Source organism: Macrobrachium rosenbergii, chromosome 4 (genome assembly GCF_040412425.1).
Source record: "Macrobrachium rosenbergii isolate ZJJX-2024 chromosome 4, ASM4041242v1, whole genome shotgun sequence".
Classification (NCBI taxonomy): domain Eukaryota; kingdom Metazoa; phylum Arthropoda; class Malacostraca; order Decapoda; family Palaemonidae; genus Macrobrachium; species Macrobrachium rosenbergii.
The window spans coordinates 2,865,796-2,886,419 of NC_089744.1; the positions used below are offsets into that span (position 1 = coordinate 2,865,796).

General features: G+C 39.3%; 1 protein-coding gene across 19 annotated transcripts in view; it reads right to left on the minus strand.

Annotated features, from left to right (window-relative positions):
- Window positions 1–5,738: 5,738 nt before the first annotated feature.
- Window positions 5,739–20,624, minus strand: part of Evi5 (ecotropic viral integration site 5) — a 410,930-nt gene continuing 396,044 nt past the window's right edge. For 17 of the 19 annotated variants that reach the window (XM_067088522.1, XM_067088506.1, XM_067088500.1 and 14 more), the window contains one exon: window positions 5,739–7,770. In XM_067088522.1, coding sequence (XP_066944623.1) covers window positions 7,387–7,770 — 384 coding nt within the window. In that variant the 3' untranslated portion in view covers window positions 5,739–7,386. Of the gene's footprint in view, window positions 7,771–17,565; window positions 17,588–20,624 lie in introns of all 19 variants that reach the window. The other 2 variants (XM_067088515.1, XM_067088509.1) reach the window with 2 other exon arrangements.

Below are 20,624 nucleotides of genomic sequence, written 5' to 3' on the forward strand. Positions count from 1 at the left end.
GCAGGCTTTGCCAAGAACAGAACAGCAGCTACATGTTTGTTAGCAGCTGTGCCATTTTCCATGGGTTGACATACTATTCATCTTTTCAGGTCTGCAAAGTTTAATCACTTGCAAGTCCACATAATTGACCCACCTGGGATAAATGGGGGTCTTCAGTGGGGTCCTCCCCCCATGTTTTTTACTGCTGGTACACAGCCAACGTTGAGACAATGGTGTTCTTAACAATGGGAAGTTCTGGTGTCTCCTCACTTTGGAATCGGGTGATGAGAGGTTCTCTCTGCCTCTCCGACTTGGGACTTGTGAGAGGGGTAGAAACAATCGACGACTTAGAGGGACACACATCTGAATGGAATGCATTTCCAGGACATATAAACCTGTTGGAATTGTCAGCGGCCTGGTTGTCATTCAAACACCTTCAGGAATAATTGGCAGAAAGTCAGCAGCCACCATGAGGAACAATACCACAGTGGTAGCCTACATAAACTAGTAAGGAGGCACCATCTCTCCCGAGCTAAACAATCTAGTGGTGGAGTGGTTGGAGTCCCAGGGCCTAAACCTGACAGCCAGGTACATACCAGGCAAGAAAAACATCGCTGACCAGCTAAGCAGGGAGGATCAAGTAGTAGACACTGAGGGGTCTCTAAATCAGAAAGTAGCCAACACCTGGAAGGAACTGTGACAGGGCCCAACGAATGACCTACTCATCACAGCAAAGAACAACAAACTTCTCCTACACTTTTTTCCAGTCTCTGACCAATGAGCAGCATTGCAGGATGACTTTAAACACCCATGGGACCACTAAGACATGTACACCATCCCTCTGTTCAGTCAGTTGAAGATGATCATCAACAGGATCTTCATGTCCAAGGGACTCTGAATGACATTGGTGACACCCCTGTAGCTACAGGCAGAATGACAACACTTGACCTACTCCCCCTAGATGTCCCAAGGGACTTCCCAAAGTCCCCAACCTTCTGTTAGGGAGAATAATGGAGGTACCATCAAGTGGTAGGCTCCCTCCAGCTTCATGGTTGGAGACTATCCAGCAACTCATGCAAAAGAAGGTATTGCAGAATGTCCTGCAAAGTCAATCGCCAATCCTTAGGCCCTCATATGTCAGGGTGTACCAGGGTAAATGGATGGTCTTCTGCAACTGGTGCCATAAAAGGACTAAAATTCACTCAAGACCACTGTAAGGGAAGTAATGGGCTTCCTGGTGCATGTGTGTGGGAAAGGCCCTTTCTATCACAGCAATCAAAAGGCTACAGAGCTGCCTTGGCCCATGTCTTCAGGCCAGGGGATAGATCTTTTGAGCATCTGGGAACTTCCCTCCATTATCAAGCACTATGAAAAAGTGCCAGCCAAGGGAACTAAGACCGCTGGAGTGGGCTTACTAAGGTCGTCTCCTCCCTGATAAAGATCTGATGTTAAAGACCATCTTTCTCCTATCTTTCACATCATCCAAGAGAGTGGTGGAACTACGTGCTCTTTCACAAATCACACACACACCATGGGATGGCCCCTGTCTCTTTGGAATTTGTCCTGGATTTTCTGTCCCATCATTAAAGGAGTTCGTGGGTGGAGATAAAGACAGGTTGGTTCTTTGCCCAATTAGAGCTTTGAGGCAGTACCTGAAGAGCATAGCCCCTCACAGACCTTCCTGCAGGAGACTTTCCATGAGCAAGGGATGTGAATAAAGACAGGTCTCCAAAAACACTATCTCTTTCTGGGTAAAAGTCATAGATAGAGAATCCACTTCCTCAGGAGACTACAAACTTCCCCCCATGATGAAGTAAAGCCCATGAAAAAAAAAGGCATAGCCCAGTTTTTGGTTGGTGACCTGAGCCACAGGAGGTAGATTTGGGCCACTGAAAGTGCAGCACTGGCAATCCAGGGCAAGTCCACCTTCCACTCAGGATAGATCGGCCCCCCACCTATTGGTGAGGCTCCATCTATGAAAGTGTAGGCTCAAATTCCTGTTGGAACAAATACCAAATTTTAAAAATAATTTGCATTTTTTCTAAGATATAAACCTACTCTTTCATAGGGAAGTTATACCCTCTCTACTGCCCCTCGTGGTCCCGATCTCTACCAGCCATGGAGTTGAGGGTACTGCAAATGGGCCGATTCACAAAATGGTGAGCTAACCCCGCTCAGGTTACCGGTGACTCATAGGGCTATCGATAGGCTTTTGTTTTTAATTTAAGAGAGCAGACAACCACCATGTGCTTTGCACTTAGTACTCTCCACCTGTGAAAGTGTAAGTTTGTATTTCAGGAAAAACTCAAATTACTCCTTCAAATTTGGTATTTCTGCAAAAAATGTAGATTTTATGAGAATATTATTAAGGTTTATATTAAGCAGTTCTCAAAGTCATAGTATCTCAATCAAGGCAGGAGCAACAGCAGGAATCAAGAGTTTCTCCTGGCTAAGTATAGCTACCACAGTTACCACTGAAAAAGACACCAGGTTCTGTCAGTGCAATCCAGAATGCTGCGAACTTTAAACAACCTGTGCATAATATCCAAAGAAATTAAAGATTAACCACTGGGTACTTGTTTCTACACGAATACAAACTATCATATTTTATACTGGTACAGCTAAAATAGGTCAGTTTAGTTTGGTATTAAGATGGATCTCAACATGCTTATGAAGCATTAAAATTTTAAATGGGGGATATATTATCAAAGATAATTTTCCTGCTGCACAACTGATTCCCTCAAACAACAGTAATACAGTATACTATTCTCCTGTGGGGCCAGGCCTGTAGCTGCAGTGAAATTGGTTAACATACCCCTTAAGAAAATCCATGGAAATTCTTCTATAACCAATGAAACAGGTGTGAAGACCCTCTCAGTTTCTTTCAATTGCGAGTTCATAGCAAAAACTCAGACCCTCTCATTTCCCAGTGAGAAATTAGACTCTTAATTGATCCTCTCTCCAGAACTTCATAGATATGATCGAGCAAAATGCTATTGTGTCCGGTGTGTGTTGTACAGCAGTACCTGTCCAAGTCCTGACACCTCTAACCCTCGTGTTTATGCCTCTTCATTAATGTTGGCAGGCACAAGAGCAAGGTCTTCTTGCGGCTGAAGTAAGTCATCAGACAGGTGTACAATTCGTTGGGGAAAAATACCTCCCCCCCCAAAGTGAGGGCTCATGAAGTAATCAGCATTGTTCCCATCCCTAGCATTCAGAAAAAAACTTCTCAGTACAGTATCAACAAGTACAGAGGATAGTTACATGCCAGACCCAAAAAACCTTCACTTCTTTCTACCTAATAGGACATTGCCCACAAGTTCATGGATACATTCTCCTTAGGACCTGTGATGGCTACTGAAGATGATTTGCAGCTACATAGCTCCATTTGGTCAAAATAGCATCTTGCTTAAGGTTTAGGATACTGAGTGGTTGGCTGAATGTAGTGACTATTGTTGTTTCTCACTTTCTATCTTCTTCCTCCTACCAGCCACACATTGTGTCCTTAATCGGGCCAAATGCTGGCAAGTTATTCAAGAGATTCCTATATTTATTTTGTAAATGTAACTCCCTCTGTCCCTCTTTTAACAAGGCGTGGAGGGAGTTAGAGCATAACTATCTGGGTTTCAAGTAGCCACTTGCATCTACATGTGGGCCAGCATGTACTCTGGGTGAGCTGCTGCCCCACAGAGGGAAAAAGAAGGTAATTACTCTACTCTCTGACTCTAGTCTTACACCCTTCAATTACCTTGAGAGATAGTTTTCTGTCCAAAAGGAGCTTTGGTGAATACACAACCTATTGAGCAGCTGTCATAGGTCTCAAGGTGTCTGGGAACCTGTGGATGACGTCTCTCAGATGGAATGAAGAAAAGGTGGTCTGATGCTTCAGACACCTGCCCTCGTTACCTGAGCTACCAAAGTTATTTAACAATTCCAGAGATGGTTCCTTACCCCTTGACTTTATGAGTTTGTATCTCTGTGGGCTTATTTCCCCTTGAAGCCCTCTTGGGTTTTCAGCTGAAGATTTAAAGTAAGAAAAAGAAGAAACTGTAACAGGGCTCCCTAGGATTGGTGGAAGCAAAACAACTAGAGGCCATGGGAGAGCTATCATGAGCACTATCGTGCATGGGCACTCTGGTGCTTGTAGCAAACCATGAGCAGACAGGTGCTGCATGATCACATGCGCATGGAGAACTACTGCAAGTGAAACATGTGTGTGCATACTCATGGTCCAGGGACCTTGTACACACAGAACGAGAGGGTAGCAGTGACTCAACCATGCTTGCGTTAGTAGAAGCCCTTGTGTATAGGCCATAGGCAGTCCTCCTGTCGGATAAGACACAGAAAACTTTGGATACTGAGCACCTCTTGTCTGCGCGCGCACAAGCCATGGACAGTCTTCCTGTCTTAGAAGACTGAGGAAGACTTTGGGTACTAAGCACTTCCTATCTGCACGTTCACAGTCCAGGGACCACCCATATTTGGTGAAAACTGAACTAGCACAGGCCATGGGAGAGCAGGCACATGTTATGTATGCGTAACTCTGGAGCCTTAGCCAACGACAAGCAGACTAGGGTGCAGCAAAATTACACACAACAGATTATCTTGGTACCCGTGCGTACCATACAGTGGAAATGAGTGGCACACAAACCCCATGTCTGTACATGTACAGTCCTGTGTCTGTCCATACACTGAGCAAGGGGGTAGAACTGACTTCCATTCATGGTTCTGGCAAAATATGGGTAGAAAAGTCACGAAGTCCTCTTATCTGAGAAAGTACAGGCCAACTCAGGGAACCAAGCACAACTTGTAACCCCCTGTTTTGGCCTTACCTACAGTGGATGAACATCAAGAGGTATACAAACGTAATGTTGCCTCCCTTAGAAGAAGGGATTTCATGAAATACTACTACTTTCTGTGAGAGGAGGAGAGAGGAGATGAGAAAAAATAAAGAGTAGTATTAGAATGATAAGGAGGAAGAACAAGAATATTGCCTGGACATCTCTAGCTTATTCTTTGCTTGTGTTATCTTCTCTGCAAAGGTAGCAGCCATAGTTGATGCTGCAGGGGCATCTTCCAAGGAAAGGATGACCATTACTGGAGGCTTAACTGAGTTAGCTCCATAGCAGGAGAAGCAACAGCAGCCAAAGCTATAAAGATGATAGGGCAGGCAGGTAGATCACTCACCTTCCTGAGTGTAACCCCCTCTCAGCTGAGGAAAGAGTAGGGGCAGAGAGAAGGGAGCGATAGGGAAAAGATTTCTAGCCTTCCTCCCTTATATTCAAACCTTCCTTGTGACAAATACAGATCTTAACCCTACAATAAGTACTGTAGTAACAGTGGAAATCCACCTAAATGTAGAGCACGAAGGGCTGCATACCTGCTCATACCCTTCATGCCGTCATTCACAATACTTACCCATAGTAAGTACACTTAACACTTAAAACCAAGTACTAACTCAGCAGTCAGGTGGGGCACAGCAAGACATCCTAACTTGATGACATCCAAAGAAAAAGTGCTTGGTAACAATGGGGGAGAAGGGGTCTTCCCCCACCCACCCTCTTACCACCAGTTAGTACTTAGTTACTAAGTTTTGGTGACCAATTGTAGCCCATGCTGAGGAATACTCTACATAAAGGGCAGTGATTTTTATTTCTGTAGGAACAAACATTAGCACATCATAGTCCAATCATATCCCTCACAACTTGAAAGCATTTGACCAAATAACTCCATTCAAGGATTAAATCTTGAATACTGTGTAAAGTTTACATTTTATTTCAGTTTATCTGCTGTTCATGATCACAGTGGATAGCTTTTTACTTTTTGGAATGTGATGATGGTTCCTTCTTCACTGATAACAAAATTTCCATACCAACAGTCTTGTTACATCTAATAATACCTTGGAACTGCTCCAGCACATTCTGAAATGTTTGTTGTGAACCTAATCGATACATCAAGGAAATGTGACCTTAAAAATGAGGCCAGATAATAATAATTCTCAGACATAATTAAACAGTATAGAATCATTGAGTATTGGATAATTTCTATTACTAAGTGATGGGTGCCTGTGTACAATAGATCTAGTATGCTTGCAAATTACATCTGAAACTGTGAGTAATAAATGATCAAGCCACAAACATACAGGAGCTAATGTTGTGAAGCTTACAGATTTCATTGAAAAGCATTTACACAAAAGTCACTGAACTATCTGAGGCTATAAAAAGGTTCTGAATCTAAGAATATTTCATCACTTCAGACTCTTAAAGCAAGACAAACCCACAATCACTTGAGTGAATGTAGCACCTCTGAAATGTCTGAAAAAAGTTAGTTCTGTCAAGAATATAAATATATGATTTTACATTAAATTAAAATGAGTTAAAGAATATATATATATATGGATATATAAAATGATCCAATGAATTGCACCTGGTGATTGTCACTCCTATATCTGGTAATGAAGGAAGACAAATGAATGATGAATAGCCTAATGAAAGTTAAAATATTGCATAAAGATTTATAGAGTAATAATTGAAAGTGAAAATGTACAGAAATACTTCAAAATAATTACTAAATACACCATTATTTGGTATATATACAGTAACATAAGTACATACAAAACTGGAACCTAAGTAAATAAATATATATATTTTGGTTTCTTTTAACTCTTTCTGTAAAGAGAAAATCAAGGCTCAAAGTTAAACATCACAGATTTACATCAATTGTGCCTATTATACTGGTGAAGCATCATGTCCTATGGCTACTTTTCTGTTTGGTCATTGTTTAAACCCACTGTTAATTTTTAACTGATACTTATTTCAGTTTTCCACTTCTAATGTCTAAGTCTTCCATTTCTACATATTGTCTTACAGTAATTACACAAGGAGACATTGACATTGGCTTGGAAAAACTCATGTCAGTACTTCAATTAGGGCTTCTACGACTAGCCGTACCTGTTTGGCTTCTGATAAAAATACCCAACTTCTGAATGAGAGCAAGTTCCACTTGCCATATGCAATACATTTTCCACTGCTTGCATTGCTTATTTCAATAACAATTCACATGAATCGTGTGTATATGAAAGTATAAATATGCTCATAAATGCACACAAAAATTGACATGGTCCACTGAATAACGCGAATATCAAATATTCTTGCCAGAATATCTGCCAATGATTTATTTAATGTCCTACAAAAGGACTTTCATGGATAAATTAACTGACTGTAAATTAAATTCACCAACTACTTGATATTAATTAAATGACTTTTTCCCTAACTTATATACATCAATAATAAAAAGTCTAAACCTAGTTATGTTTTAAAGCTGTCCATCCATTAAGTTGCATATCGCTATGTAATGGGATAGAGAAACTTTCTTGGCTCCTAAAATGGAAGCCAAGAAGAAGACTTACTACGAGCAAGCTTCTCTCTCCTCATGAGACGCAGAGCCATTTTGATATGCATCATCACTATTTTTGACTTCAGGTAACTGTTCGAGGAAAGCATCAGCTAATGTCTGTGAGGTTTTTCTGTGCACCACTTCTCTAGACGGTGATGGCGTTGATCTATCACTACAAACAGAAGGTATCCTCATTCTGGTCTCTTTAAAATCTAAAAGTCCATTTTCCTCCTTAGTTGGAGAATCCAGATTTTTAGGCGATGTTACTGCCTCATCTAAATGTAATCTAAGATCCTCTGCATCTTCAATGTCAGATTCAGGTCCACTTGCTATGTCTAATCTCTGCATGCTTACAGTGCGAGTCAATCTACGATTGATAGCAGTTAGACGAGCAACCTGGAAAGAGGAGAGAATTTATTGTAAATTTGTTCAAGATTTTTAACCACTTCATCAAGAGGTGACTACATCACAAGCCACCAAATATCTGATTTATAATTCAATGATAAAGTTTAGTGAATGCAATAAACACAAATGACTTCTTCATTCTTCACATATCTTCTGGAATAATTTTCTGTCAGCTATATTAATTGATGCTCTAAAGTTTTTCAACTCCATCCTTAATTTTGAAGTAGGATTTTTTTGTCAGTGTGAAAGATGAACTCCCAGCATAACACACTAAAAGCAATGCTGGAGTAGATGTAAGAGAAGCATAGGAGAGGCTATTCAAATCTTAAGTAATAGTACATGTATTGTATACTGTAATTATATCTCAATTTTCTTTTTCAGAGTAAAGTAAAAAATATAATTTTTGTTTATACTGTGATATACTTTTAAAAGTTACTGAGGTTCTAGTCTTGTTAGTGAATAACATAACTTAAAAATACTTTTATTACTGAGAACAGTTTTAAAAGTATAGGTACTAACTTTCCCAGCTATTCAATAGCATAACATTAGGGTGCTGTCATATGACAAGCATTACATCTAGTGTTTTTTCTTAACACACTGTAATACAAGTTGACATCACATCCTAACAGTTATAATATCAAAGCTTTTTTATTAATAAAAAAAAAGCATGCAAAAGTTTTATTTCCTGGTAAAGCTTATATACAAAAAATTTCAGATTTTGAATTTTTATAAAGTCACTTCTGAGGCATAAGTGATCAATAAGTAGCTTAAAGTTTACTTCTGAAACATCACAAGAAAGAAGTCAGTCAAGCATAACTATAAAATTCAACCAATCATCAGAATTAACTTGACTAGCAAAACAGTAGGTTTTTTCTTTCTAAAGCAGACATAAATTTGTTCAATGGCAATATGGAAGCATGAAGTTTTTCAGGTGAAGTATTACAAAATATGGTCAATGTTTACCAAATTATAAATAATATCCACGTAATGCAAAATATCTCACTAGTACTGTACTTTAGCCAGTTCCCAACAGCACAGGGTTAAATTTGTCAGTTTATATAGTAAACATTAGTAAGCAATGAACTAACTTTTGTTCGTACAGGGGTACAAACACTATGCCTTTCATATATGGAGTCTCTTTCTGCGCTTGTGAGGACTGGCCATGCACTGACTAAATAAAGGGTGCACCCAGGTGATGTGATGCCCAGTCTTGCCCAACCAACGTTACCCATTGTTCTTTTGGCAACAATACAGAGCAGATGCATCTCATGTTCTGTTTTTGTATCATTTACTGGATATTTCTTTGCATTTTTGTTTGTTTTCTTGTGAATACAGGCAGTCCTCGCTTATTGGCGGCGTCGGTTAATGGCGTTCCGGTTTTACAGCGCTTGGCTAACGACATTGTTAACCAGTTTTTGGCAACGGTAAGCGATTTTCAGCTTCAGTGAGTGGTTTATTGGTGTCGGTAAATGCCATTTATTACAGTACCATAATTATTGGTGACTTTTGGTTATTGGCAATTTTTGGTCAGCAGCGCTCGGCTTGGAATGGAACCCCCGCCATTAACTGGGGACTGCCTGTAATTCCTCCCTCATCCCATTGGCCAAACCCCATTTCCACCAATTCCTTTTCTACAACTTTAGATGTTTTTTACCGGTTTCCAGCTAGCGCTAGAAGAATTTATCCATACATTAAGACAGCAGGTTTATTAGCTATGAAAAATACAAATTAATGTAAAATTTGTCATTTCTCAGTATATTCATGTTATTGGTCAAGTTTTTTACCCAAAAGTGTTACTGTTTTGTGTTAGTTTTCGGTGCTTGGTTCTTTATCTCATTGAGAACAGACAGGACCAATGTTGCTGTAATTATTTTTTTATGTCACCTACTCAGTGTGCATTTCTTACAGGTGTAAAAGGTATTCTTGTGATCACCCTGCCCTGAATACGCTGAATGGCCTTCTTTACAATGAGAGCATTATGGAAAGAGGAGGAGAAGGAAGCCTAAGAAAGACACTTTGTCCAGTATGGACCCCATGCCAAGTCCTTCCAGAACTTTCCCCCCCTCCTCCCCATCCCCAGCACACACTCAGACAATTGTCTCTATTACTACGCAAGTGCACCAAACTGGGACCCCAAAGGGGGTAGTGCCGTCAGTGCACCTCATGTGGTGCACAGTAGGTATTACTTAAGATTCTTTGCAGCCCTTAGCTGCAACCCCTTTCAATCCTTTTACTGTACCTCCATTCATATTCGCTTGCTTTCGTCTTACTTTCCACCCTCTCGTAACAACTGTACCATAGTGCAACAGTGAGGTTTTCCTCCTGTTACACCTTTTAAACTTTTCTACCCTCAATTTTCCTTTCAGCACTGAATGATCTCAGGTCCCAGCGTTTGGTCTTTAGCTAAAATTTATATTCCTTACCAAACTGGGATGTTCCTTCCCCCATCTCCCACCGTTCCCCCACCCCCTGTCTGTCACCAAGACCTCCAACTGAAACCTTTGTCAGAATCCCATTCACTAAGAAGTTCACCTTCTTAACTTCCTGTATGTGGGGCTCAAGAACAGGAGTGGGAGTTGGCGCCGAGATCATCGATTCCTTCTATGGCAAAGGGAATCGCTGTCCAACAGGGCATGGTGAAGCAATATCCTCCAGAGGGCCTTACCCTTTCAGAAACTCTACCTTGGAGCAATGGTTCCAAGAGGCCATTTTGCTCATTCATGAGCTTAACGGTCTCAGGGAGACAGCCTCTGCTTCGGTTTTATCAGACAGCCTCTGCTTCGGTTTTATCAGCGCTCTGCCTTTTGGAGCAGTTAGTGGGTTCCACTCCAGAAGCCAGACTATCAGGAAGGCTACTTTGGTCAGAACTTTCCCATGGTGTTTTTGCAGAGGTGAACTCGCTGATCAGTGGATCAACCAGATCCCCTCGTTATCAAGGCAAAAGAAATGTTACATCCTGGAGGAAACAGATGACTCAATCCTCCAATTCAATCTAGCACTGAGCTGACTTACCAACTATGTTCCTTTGGAAAAACTACAGTGACAAGGACTTAATTTTAACTCCTTGGAGTCTAACATTATAGAAACACATCTTGGCTTAATTTATGGCAGGGCACCACAACTATAGTCATGTTAAGGGAATTGCCCCCGAACTCTTGCTACGGTAAGGAGCGTATAGTGTCAGGTGGGAAAGTCCTCACCTTCCTAGCCCACAAGATTACCAACCTTTCAGCCACCACATTCCTTCGACAGAGGGGTTCATTCCTTTCCCTGATATCTAGACAATATATCATGAAAGTTGGCTCTCCATCAGAAAAAGCACCTTCCTGGATTCTCACTTCTGCTTCCCCTTGGAAGGTTAATGTGGTGGTAGTTATTGAGAGAGAAGATTCGTTTTACACCCTCATCTCTTAAGAAGCCATTTTAGTCATGCCAAGGGAGTGGGCCTTCAACTTCCAAAAATTCTTTTCAGACCAAGACTACCATGCCATCCATGCGACAGAAAATCCAGCAGATCAAGTCGAGACAAAATCCCACACTCTGTACCCCAACAAAGGGTGGGGACACTTCTCAACCCTTTCACCCCTCCTTTCCAGAGTCAGCCTGAAAGAGGAGGAGGGTCAAGAAAGGGGAGGTTCTCAATGAGATCCCCCCCCCTGCTGCAGATGAGGGCCTGCCTCTCAAATCACAGCAACACAGGGCAGAGCAGTGTGGTCTCTCTCTCTCTCTCTCTCTCTCTCTCTCTCTCTCTCTCTCTCTCTCTCTCTCTCTCTCTCTCTCTCTCCTTATCTCTCATTCCTTTATATACCATGCGAACATGATAGGGTCAGAAACTCTTTGGGCAGCGGTCAAGACTATGTTGCAGAAGGAAGTAATCAAGACTGTTCAGACTAGGTCTCCAGGCTTCTTCAGCCATCTCTTCCTAGTGGAGAAAGCTTCAGGAAGGTGGAGGTCTGTCACAAATCTCAGCTACATCTGATAGTCGCTTTTCATGATGTAAACTGCTAATTCAAGTGTTGCATTCTTTCAGAGAAGGAAATTTCATGATCGCAATTGATCTCCAGGATGCTTATTTTCATATCCCTATTCACCACGACCCAAGAAAATTCCTTTGTTTCATGTGCCAATGGGAGGTCTTCAGTTCAAAGCCCTCTGCTTGGGGCTAGTGACGCCCTACGGGTACTCACCAGGGTCTTCACACTAGTCTCAGGTTGGACACATGCTACAGGATTCCGTCTGTTGCATTATCGGGATGACTGGCTCATCCTTGTTTCTTCAGAGTGGAAGCTTCTACAGGACAAGCAGAGTCTGCTGTCCATTTCGCAGAGTCTGGGGATGATCATACTTAGCTCCCAAGCAGAGCATAAAGTACCTCAGAATGATCCTGAACACTGTGGCAGTAAGGTGTTCCAATACTGCCCTCCCAAAATAGACAATCTCATGGAAGTTGCCAGGTACTTCCTGAAGGAGGAGCAACCAGCTCAACGTGGCAAATGGTTCTGGGCCACCTTATGTACCTGTAGACACTCGTCCTGAACAGGAGAGGCCATCTTCATTCACTCCAATGGCAACTGAATCATCACTGATTGTTTCTGGATTAGCCACCATACCATTTGGCCCCCTTCTCCAACAAAGTTCAGAAGACCTAGACTGATGACTGTCAGACCACAACCTCCTCCTGAGCATCTCTATGAGGCTTCCTCCCTCGGAATTTCTTGTTTTCAGACATGTCCTGCAGAGTTTGGAGAGGCCACTTCGGGACTTGGTCCTCGAGCATGAACAGAGTGCGTCTCAATGTTCTGGAGATGATGGGATCATGGCAGTCATGAGCGACAATGTCACCGTAGTAGCCTACATCCACAAGCAAGGGGGGGAGGACAAACCCCCCCATTGTGCCATTGTGCTAACTAGCTGTCCCGATGTACAAATGGGCATCCATGCACGGCATCAATCTGAGAGCCAGGTACACCCCAGGCAAAAAGAATGTCTTCACAGACCAACTAAGTTGTAAGGACCAGGTTGTGTGGACAGCCGATGATCGATGTTTGCCACCAGACTGAATCAGAAGATTTCAGAAGATTCCCTTTTTCTGCTCACCAGTTCCAGACCCAGGGGACAACATGGATACCTACGTCTTTCCCCCCATTTCAGTCTCCTCCGCTAGGTACTCAACAAAATATTCGTGACCCCAGGTCTTCACATGACTCAAATAGCGCCCCCCTCTGGCCACAAGACAAGTGGTGTGCAATATCACTCCTGATAGAACGTCCTGAGAGCCCTGCCTCGGTGGCCCACACTTCTGTTGCAACCACACATCCAAAGATTTCATCGAGTAGTGCAGTCGCTTCATCTTCATGGGTGGAGGTTATCCAGTATCTCCAGCAAGAGATAGCTTTTCTCACAGATTGGTAAAAGAGGTGCCTGGCATCCTCTGCAAATGTCTACCAAGGAAGTGGACTACATTCTGCAATTGGTGTCATAGAAGGGGTTACTCTCCAGTCAATGGTGTGGCAGACTTCTTAGTCTTCCTCCGTCAAGAAAAGTGCCAGTCCGACTCAGCCGTGAAAGGGTATTAAGCTGTGCTCACCAAGTGTTCCTCCTAATGGCATGGACCTATCCACCTCCCAGGAAATAGCTATGCTTTTGAGGAGCTTTGAACAGATGTACCCTCCTTGAGAGATCAGGCCCCCTGAGTGAAACCTGACATTGGTACTTCAAAGCCCCACAACAGCCCCGTACAACCCTATCTCAAGTCATCAGACAGGGCTCTAACCCTCAAAATGATCTTCCTTCTACCCCTTCCTTTGACCAAGAGGGTGAGAGAGTTACATGGACTGCTCACTCAAGTACTTTAACCTGGTTAGTGTGCGTGGCTGTAAGAGAAGGAAGCACGTGCACGCTGACCCATCCTCCCACTCAACCTAACCCATATGCTTTCATGCCCGAATACAAGCTGGACCCGAAAGAGTACAGGCAAGTGGCACTACGAGCTCCTGTTCTACCCGTCCAGAATGCAAACCCTCATCTTCTCTTCTGTATGGGGGTGGGGGCGCATCACTTGTTTAGTTAGTACATGGCCAGTCCAGTGCATGTGCAGAAAGATACTCATATGAAAGGCTAGTGTTTTAATGAACTTCAAGCATAGTTTTAAAGATTTTATGCCAGTATTAATTAAATCTCTGAGGACTCATTTCTACAGCAATTACAGTAGGACCTGCTGTTATTATTAATTCATAATGTGCTCAGCTTTATATGAAAGACACAAACACAAAAGATAAACTTGCTAAACAAGTTCCAGAGTATGAATTTCCATATGTGACAAATAACACTGAGCAAAGTGGAGTACTGCATCCCAAAAACTTGGTAAAAACATATGATGACTAACAGGTTAGTCCTATATAAGTAAAAGCAAATGCAAGGAGCATGAAATTCTTCATGAACACTGCCATGAAGACTGTCTCTGTTTGGAAAAGAAACTTCTCTGATACAAGGCACTGTGACTTTGATACCTTTCTGTAATGGGAATACAAAGTCTGTAAAACAAGTAGCATGCACTAGCCTGTAAAAAAAAACTAGCATTTAAAAAAAAAAATAGGAGTGGCATTGAGGTTTCCCTACTGAAATAAGCTTGTGGGGGGTAGTCAAGTAATCGAGTCCTCTGACCACAATCAAAGTCCTGTTGGAATTACCTGAGCATGACTGAAGTCTTATTAAAATAGGTTTCAAGAACAAAACAGTTTGATGCCAGATTCTCTGTCACACATAGCACTTATAAACCTTCATTTTATTCAAATCATATCTGTGAAAGTGGTCTTATATGACACAAGAATGAAATGACAGTACACACTTTTACCCTTCCTACATCTTAATACCAGTGCATCAAAACCCGTAATTACGAACACCATCACCATTCCTAAATCTGCAAAACCCCCTTGGAACAATAACTGTAATGTACTTAATATAAATCCATGAAGGTATAACCCTCATTATGTTATGGAACATGAATCTTAAAGGAACATACCCATAATGAGATATTTTTAAGTCCCATATGTGCCACATTAAATTCAAGTGTAAAAAATACTCAAGGTAAAGTATCTATGAAGAAATTTCAAGCCTTCTACCAAAAAGCAATGAAATTTTCAACAATACAATTTATGCATTTCACACAAAGCAAAATGTAACCTAGACTGAGTTGCTAAGCTATTCTTCTCCTCCCTTGTGTTTGATAAAAAAGGAATACTCAGAATTTGCATCCACACTGAAAACTAAACCATTTGACATATTAAAACACACCTAAAGATCAAATACTAAGCTCTCCACCAGCACTCCATAAACTAACATCAAGCTTGGTGCTTGAATGACCCTGTGAGTCCCAATGCTTGACTTTTAGTCTAAAACACATACTCCATCTATCTTCTCATTTTCAAAATCATTTAAAATATAATTTATAACAAAGCTTCTTATCCCAATGGGATGAAGGGGGTGTGGGATAACTAAAATTGAGATAATGAAGGAGATCTTATAAAAAGTTCTAAAATATAGTTTGTTTAATATGCTTTCATCCTAATAAATTTCTTGTCTTTAATGAATGTTACCCTAATCTCATTTCTGAGTAACCTATAACTAGAATTAATGGAATAAAAATATTCAAACCCTCTGTGGAATTTCATAACTACAAGTAAACTACCATAAGTTAAGATAATTTAACTACTGTAGTTTACCTTTGACCAAACCTACTGTACTGAGCATTATACCATACATACAAATTAGGAATGTAAATACATATATGGAATCATTAACATACAATGTAAACAATTTTAAAACCGTAACTTGCAATGCAAAAATTACTGACACTACCTGTTTTCCCAAAATAACAAGCATGACTCTTGGATGGTCACCTCCAGAAATGTGCAGTTTCTTGTGAATCATTGGTCCAGAAACATATATATCTTTGGACCTTTCAGATGCTAGTATAAAGCTTAGCAAGCTTTAATGATATGAACAGACATATGGGCAATATTAGTATTCAACTGTTCATCGAATTTATAATTGCTATCCTATATTTAAAAGTACCGCACTCTTGATTCCAAGAAAATACATAACTCTTTTTCCTAACTAACTTTGGATGACAAGGCAACAACACTATAAAACAACCACAATCTTTCACACAATTCTTTAGTGATATAGGTCTGTATTTATCAATGTGGTCACCTCCATGAGTACAAAAAAAAAAAAAAAAAAAGTAAACAGGTGGCAAAAAACTGGGAGTAGCAAGTTAAACTTTTAATAATGTTATGGCATATTAATTCTTAATTACTGGAAGTTTGGTTGCTTGAGATATTGAAAAAAATTAATCTTAGGGTATGCATTAGAGCCTTTTAGTAGCTTGAAACTCGGTAACTATTTTTTAAAACAGGCTGACAAATACTGTAGTAATATCCATGCTATCAGAAAATATTGTGAAGGTCCAGCATTAAAGACAATTGCAAAAACACTACAGTCTTTTGTATTAATACTTGCAAATGATTGTATTTAAATACTAGTCTATTACTGTACCCTGAATATCTGCTACAATAAAGGAAAAACTGGAATGCTCATGCAAAAAATTTCAATTCATATTTCTGACCTACCAAATTACGTTGCTTATGATTACTACAATACTATGTATTATAATTCTGAGATAGGATGACTAAAGAAAAATTACATGTAGCATGCAAACCTGCACTGAAAATATGTTGGAAAACACCTATCTCAACTCCTGAGGGCAATGCAAATACCAGATGTTCTGGTTGGATTTTAAAATAAAGCTGGGAATTCTTGCAGCAATTTTTCTTCTCAAAATCTGAATAAATATATTCTGTAATTACATACTGTCCTATAAATTTCTCTTGGATTGCAAAGTAAATGTTTTATACTACTACTTTTTTTCTTGAAAATGAAATATTTTTAATTTTATACAGTAAAAACTTATACAATACACTGTACACTTCAAACAGCTCTTTGTAATTAGTACTGCAATACTGTTTTTTGCCTGTAACTATTTTACAAGACAATATATGCAAAAACAGCCATACTGTTTTAGAGATACACAGTATTTCTCTAATTCTGATATATGGCACAAACCAAATTGCATATTGAAAAACCACCATTTAGATATCAACAGACTGTTTTTATGTTTAAATTAATGAACTCAGAAAAAATGTTAAACATCCCAAGCATAAGAAAAATGAGGGTAATTCTGTATTTCCATGTTGCATCAAACAAATGCATGGGAATTAATTTTAATACAGTACAGTACTATGAAGGACAGAAAAGTAGTTTATCTTGCTAAGCAGATACTGTCATCCTTAACTTAGGATAACAATGCAATAATAAGCACAGCTGAATTTACAATACAGTTTAAGTCCAATAACAAGAAAATGTATAACCTTACACAATAACTTTCCATTGATGCATTACCTCCATACCAAGTGTTATTTGCAAGTATAATGTAATAAAATGTTAACTGCTAGTAAAAACATATCTCTGACCGTCAAAGCACGTTTTACCTTAGGAAATATTTCCTTACTGTACAGTACATACAAGAAATAAAAAAAACTAATTTAATAGTTATCAGTATACATTAAAGTACTCCAAAGAGTGAGATTTTAGAAATCCTTCGTAACCACCAAAAAGCAGGCAAGAGATTTACAACAGAAAACATGCATATCAGACACCAAGATGGTGTTTCTACATTTATTGACAGGGTTTTTCTTCATGCAGAACTGAGTAATGCTAAGCACTTACGCTGTCCTTACTTCTCTGTCTGCTGCAGGTGCAATAGTTAGAAAACGACCATTAAGTGTTTTATTAAATATATGGTACTAAAGGCTAGGTGAATGGAAGATTTATATTGGGTAATCTTCAATTTACGTTCTCACTCATTTCCAGCAAATGAAATATTCACCTCTCATATTAGAGCACTACCCCTGCCATGAACTACACAACAGAAAATTGCTCACAATGATCTGTATTGGTGTTTTTCTTTTTTTTTGTGGGGGGTGGTTAAGACGCAGCTCAAGAGTGTATAATCCGAACATTTTTCTACCAATATCGCCATACTTTTTGTCGTACGCAACAGGGTTAAAATGATGAAAGTGTGAAATTAAATCAGTTCAAGAAAATTTTTTAAATATATAGTGTCTGCTGCTGTGTAAATTGTCAGTTTGTGTCACTGAATCACCATCCTGGTACAATGATTTACCACAGTTTAGTGTGAAGCATTAAGCACACAAAGTTAATCTAGCATTTAGCAACTTTCAAATTGCAAACTGTCCTTTGGCTTTATTCATTATTAACGTCATTCAAGAACTAACTGCATACACATCAAAGTTGAAAGTGCAGCTGCAGTACCTTATTTAAAATATACTTTACTACAACATTACAATGAGACTTCTAAAAACACTTGAAATTACCTTTCATAAACTAAACACTATTTTCCATCTTTCTGAAATTTATTACATTACTGCAAAGTTCAACATTTACCATACATGAAAATGGCTATTTAAGACTTTAAAAAATCATTAAGCCAATGCTTATGTGTGTTTATTCAATACGTAACAATATTCTGCATAGCCCTTCTCAACCTTAATTATGAAATGAGCCACGACACAATATGCAACTGGAAGTGGAAGCTAATACTTTCAAAAATCCGACGAGGTATTATAAGATTAATACAGTAAGCTTTTACGCATGGCTGGCGTCTAAACACTAGACAAAGATTGTGAAAACTGTACTGTGTATTTTACAAAAGGATAAGTGTATCAAGCATCTAGCCTCAGACTATAAGCTCAAAATTTACAGTTTTAATTATATTAATGTTTACACGAAGTTCCATATTCATTATATACATATGCATATCCTCTCATTAATACACCATTCTACATGGTCTAATTATAATCCTACTTACAAGAATTCATTACAAACAAACCTGAGAAAATTCAAAGCTTTCTTAATGGTACAATATGAATGACCCAAAAGCATACAGTATTAACGTTCTAAAGCTTGTGTATGTGTTGTGAAATATAGCTGCAATAAGCATTTGTAGTAAGACAAGTGAAGGTAAACAAAGTTATGTGGTTCTTGTATGTTTGAATTGCAAAGTTTAGTTAATATAGATTTTTTTTTTATTTTACTTAACTGAAAATAAAAACAACAAGAACCAGTGTAACAAAGTTTGTGTGCTCTGTGCAGTGTTTTAGACATACCACAACTTTGCAGATGATATATGAAAACTATCATTACATTCAAGGAACTTTTTCTTATGACAAATTGGTAATCTGATAAAACATTCTTTAGCCTTATATTCGGCAAACGCCTCTTCACAACTGATAACATTTGTAAATTTTTTAAAAATGTATAAATCCTTCAATGCCATAAGCAATGAGGTTGCACATAGTTATAACAATGGCAATTGAGCTACCTAGTTTTCCATTATAATATTCGCTCAAAATACAATTTCATTACAATTTAATATTCAATAATGTTCAGACATTCTTTTCACACTGCCTCCATTTACATAAAATTAAATATTTATGACAAAAGGATTGCTTGTAAATTTGACGATTGAACTAGTACTCTCATAGAGATCTCGGCAAACTTGAAATACTCAAATAGTCTCAGCAGTGGCCAGTAAATTTCACGCTAAATTTACACTAATAGCCCAGGCTGTGATAGATACACATTAACAATATAAAAACAATTTGTTTCTTATTAATAAAAAAAAGTCACTTACCCAGAGCCTATTATATCAAGTGGTCATAGAAAAGACCACACTAAGAATTAAGGTGGAATCACCTAAAAATGTCCTTCATGCTATTTCCTGTCCTGGAAACTGGCAGAAGCCACAAACTGGCAAAGTTGGCTGTTCTAGACACACCACCACTGAACATTATAGAATGAACTGACCCTTCAGGCTGGCCGTATGAGCATATATATGAAATGATGGAAAAATTGTAAACTCAAAATTTACATGATACTTAATAAAACATAATAACTCAAACCCAGTATGGATTATGTAAAAATAGAGCCATACTAAAATCCAATCTCATCTGGAAGACCATATTCGAAGATGACTTGAGTGGAAACAACAACTCTACTGCCAATTTTTTTTTTTTTACTTGTAAATGACACATAATAATACAACAGTATCTGAGGCCACTTGCTATTATTAATGTTATTTCTTTTTTCCTCTCTATCACACTCATCCTATTCAGCTGGGTGGTTTTTATAGTATGGGGTTCCGGGTTGCATCATGCTTCCCTAGGAGTCCATCACTTCTCACTATATGCGCTGTTTCTAGTAGCACACTCTTCTGCATGAGTCCTGGAGCTACTTCAGCATCTAGTTTTTCCAGATTCCTTTTCAGGGATCTTGGGATTGTGCCTAGTGTTCCTATAATTATGGGTACAATTTCCACTGGCATATCCTATATCCTTCTTATTTTGATTTTCAGGTCTTGATACTTATAAATTTTTTCTCTTTCTTTCTCATCTACTTTGGTGTCCCATGGCATTGTGACATTGATGAGTGATACTTTCTTCTCAATTTTGTCAATCAAGTCACCTCTGGTCTACTGGCACATATCACCATATCTGTTTTGATACCATAGCCCCAGAGGATCTTTGCTTGATCGTTTTCTATCACTCCCTCAGGTTGGTGTTTGTACCACTTATCACTGCAAGCTAGCTGGTGTTTCTTGCACAGGCTCCAGTGGAGGGCTTTTGCTACTGAATCATGCCTCTTTTTGTAGTGGTTCTGTGCAAGTGCTGGACATTCGCTTGCTATGTGGTTTATGGTCTTGTCTT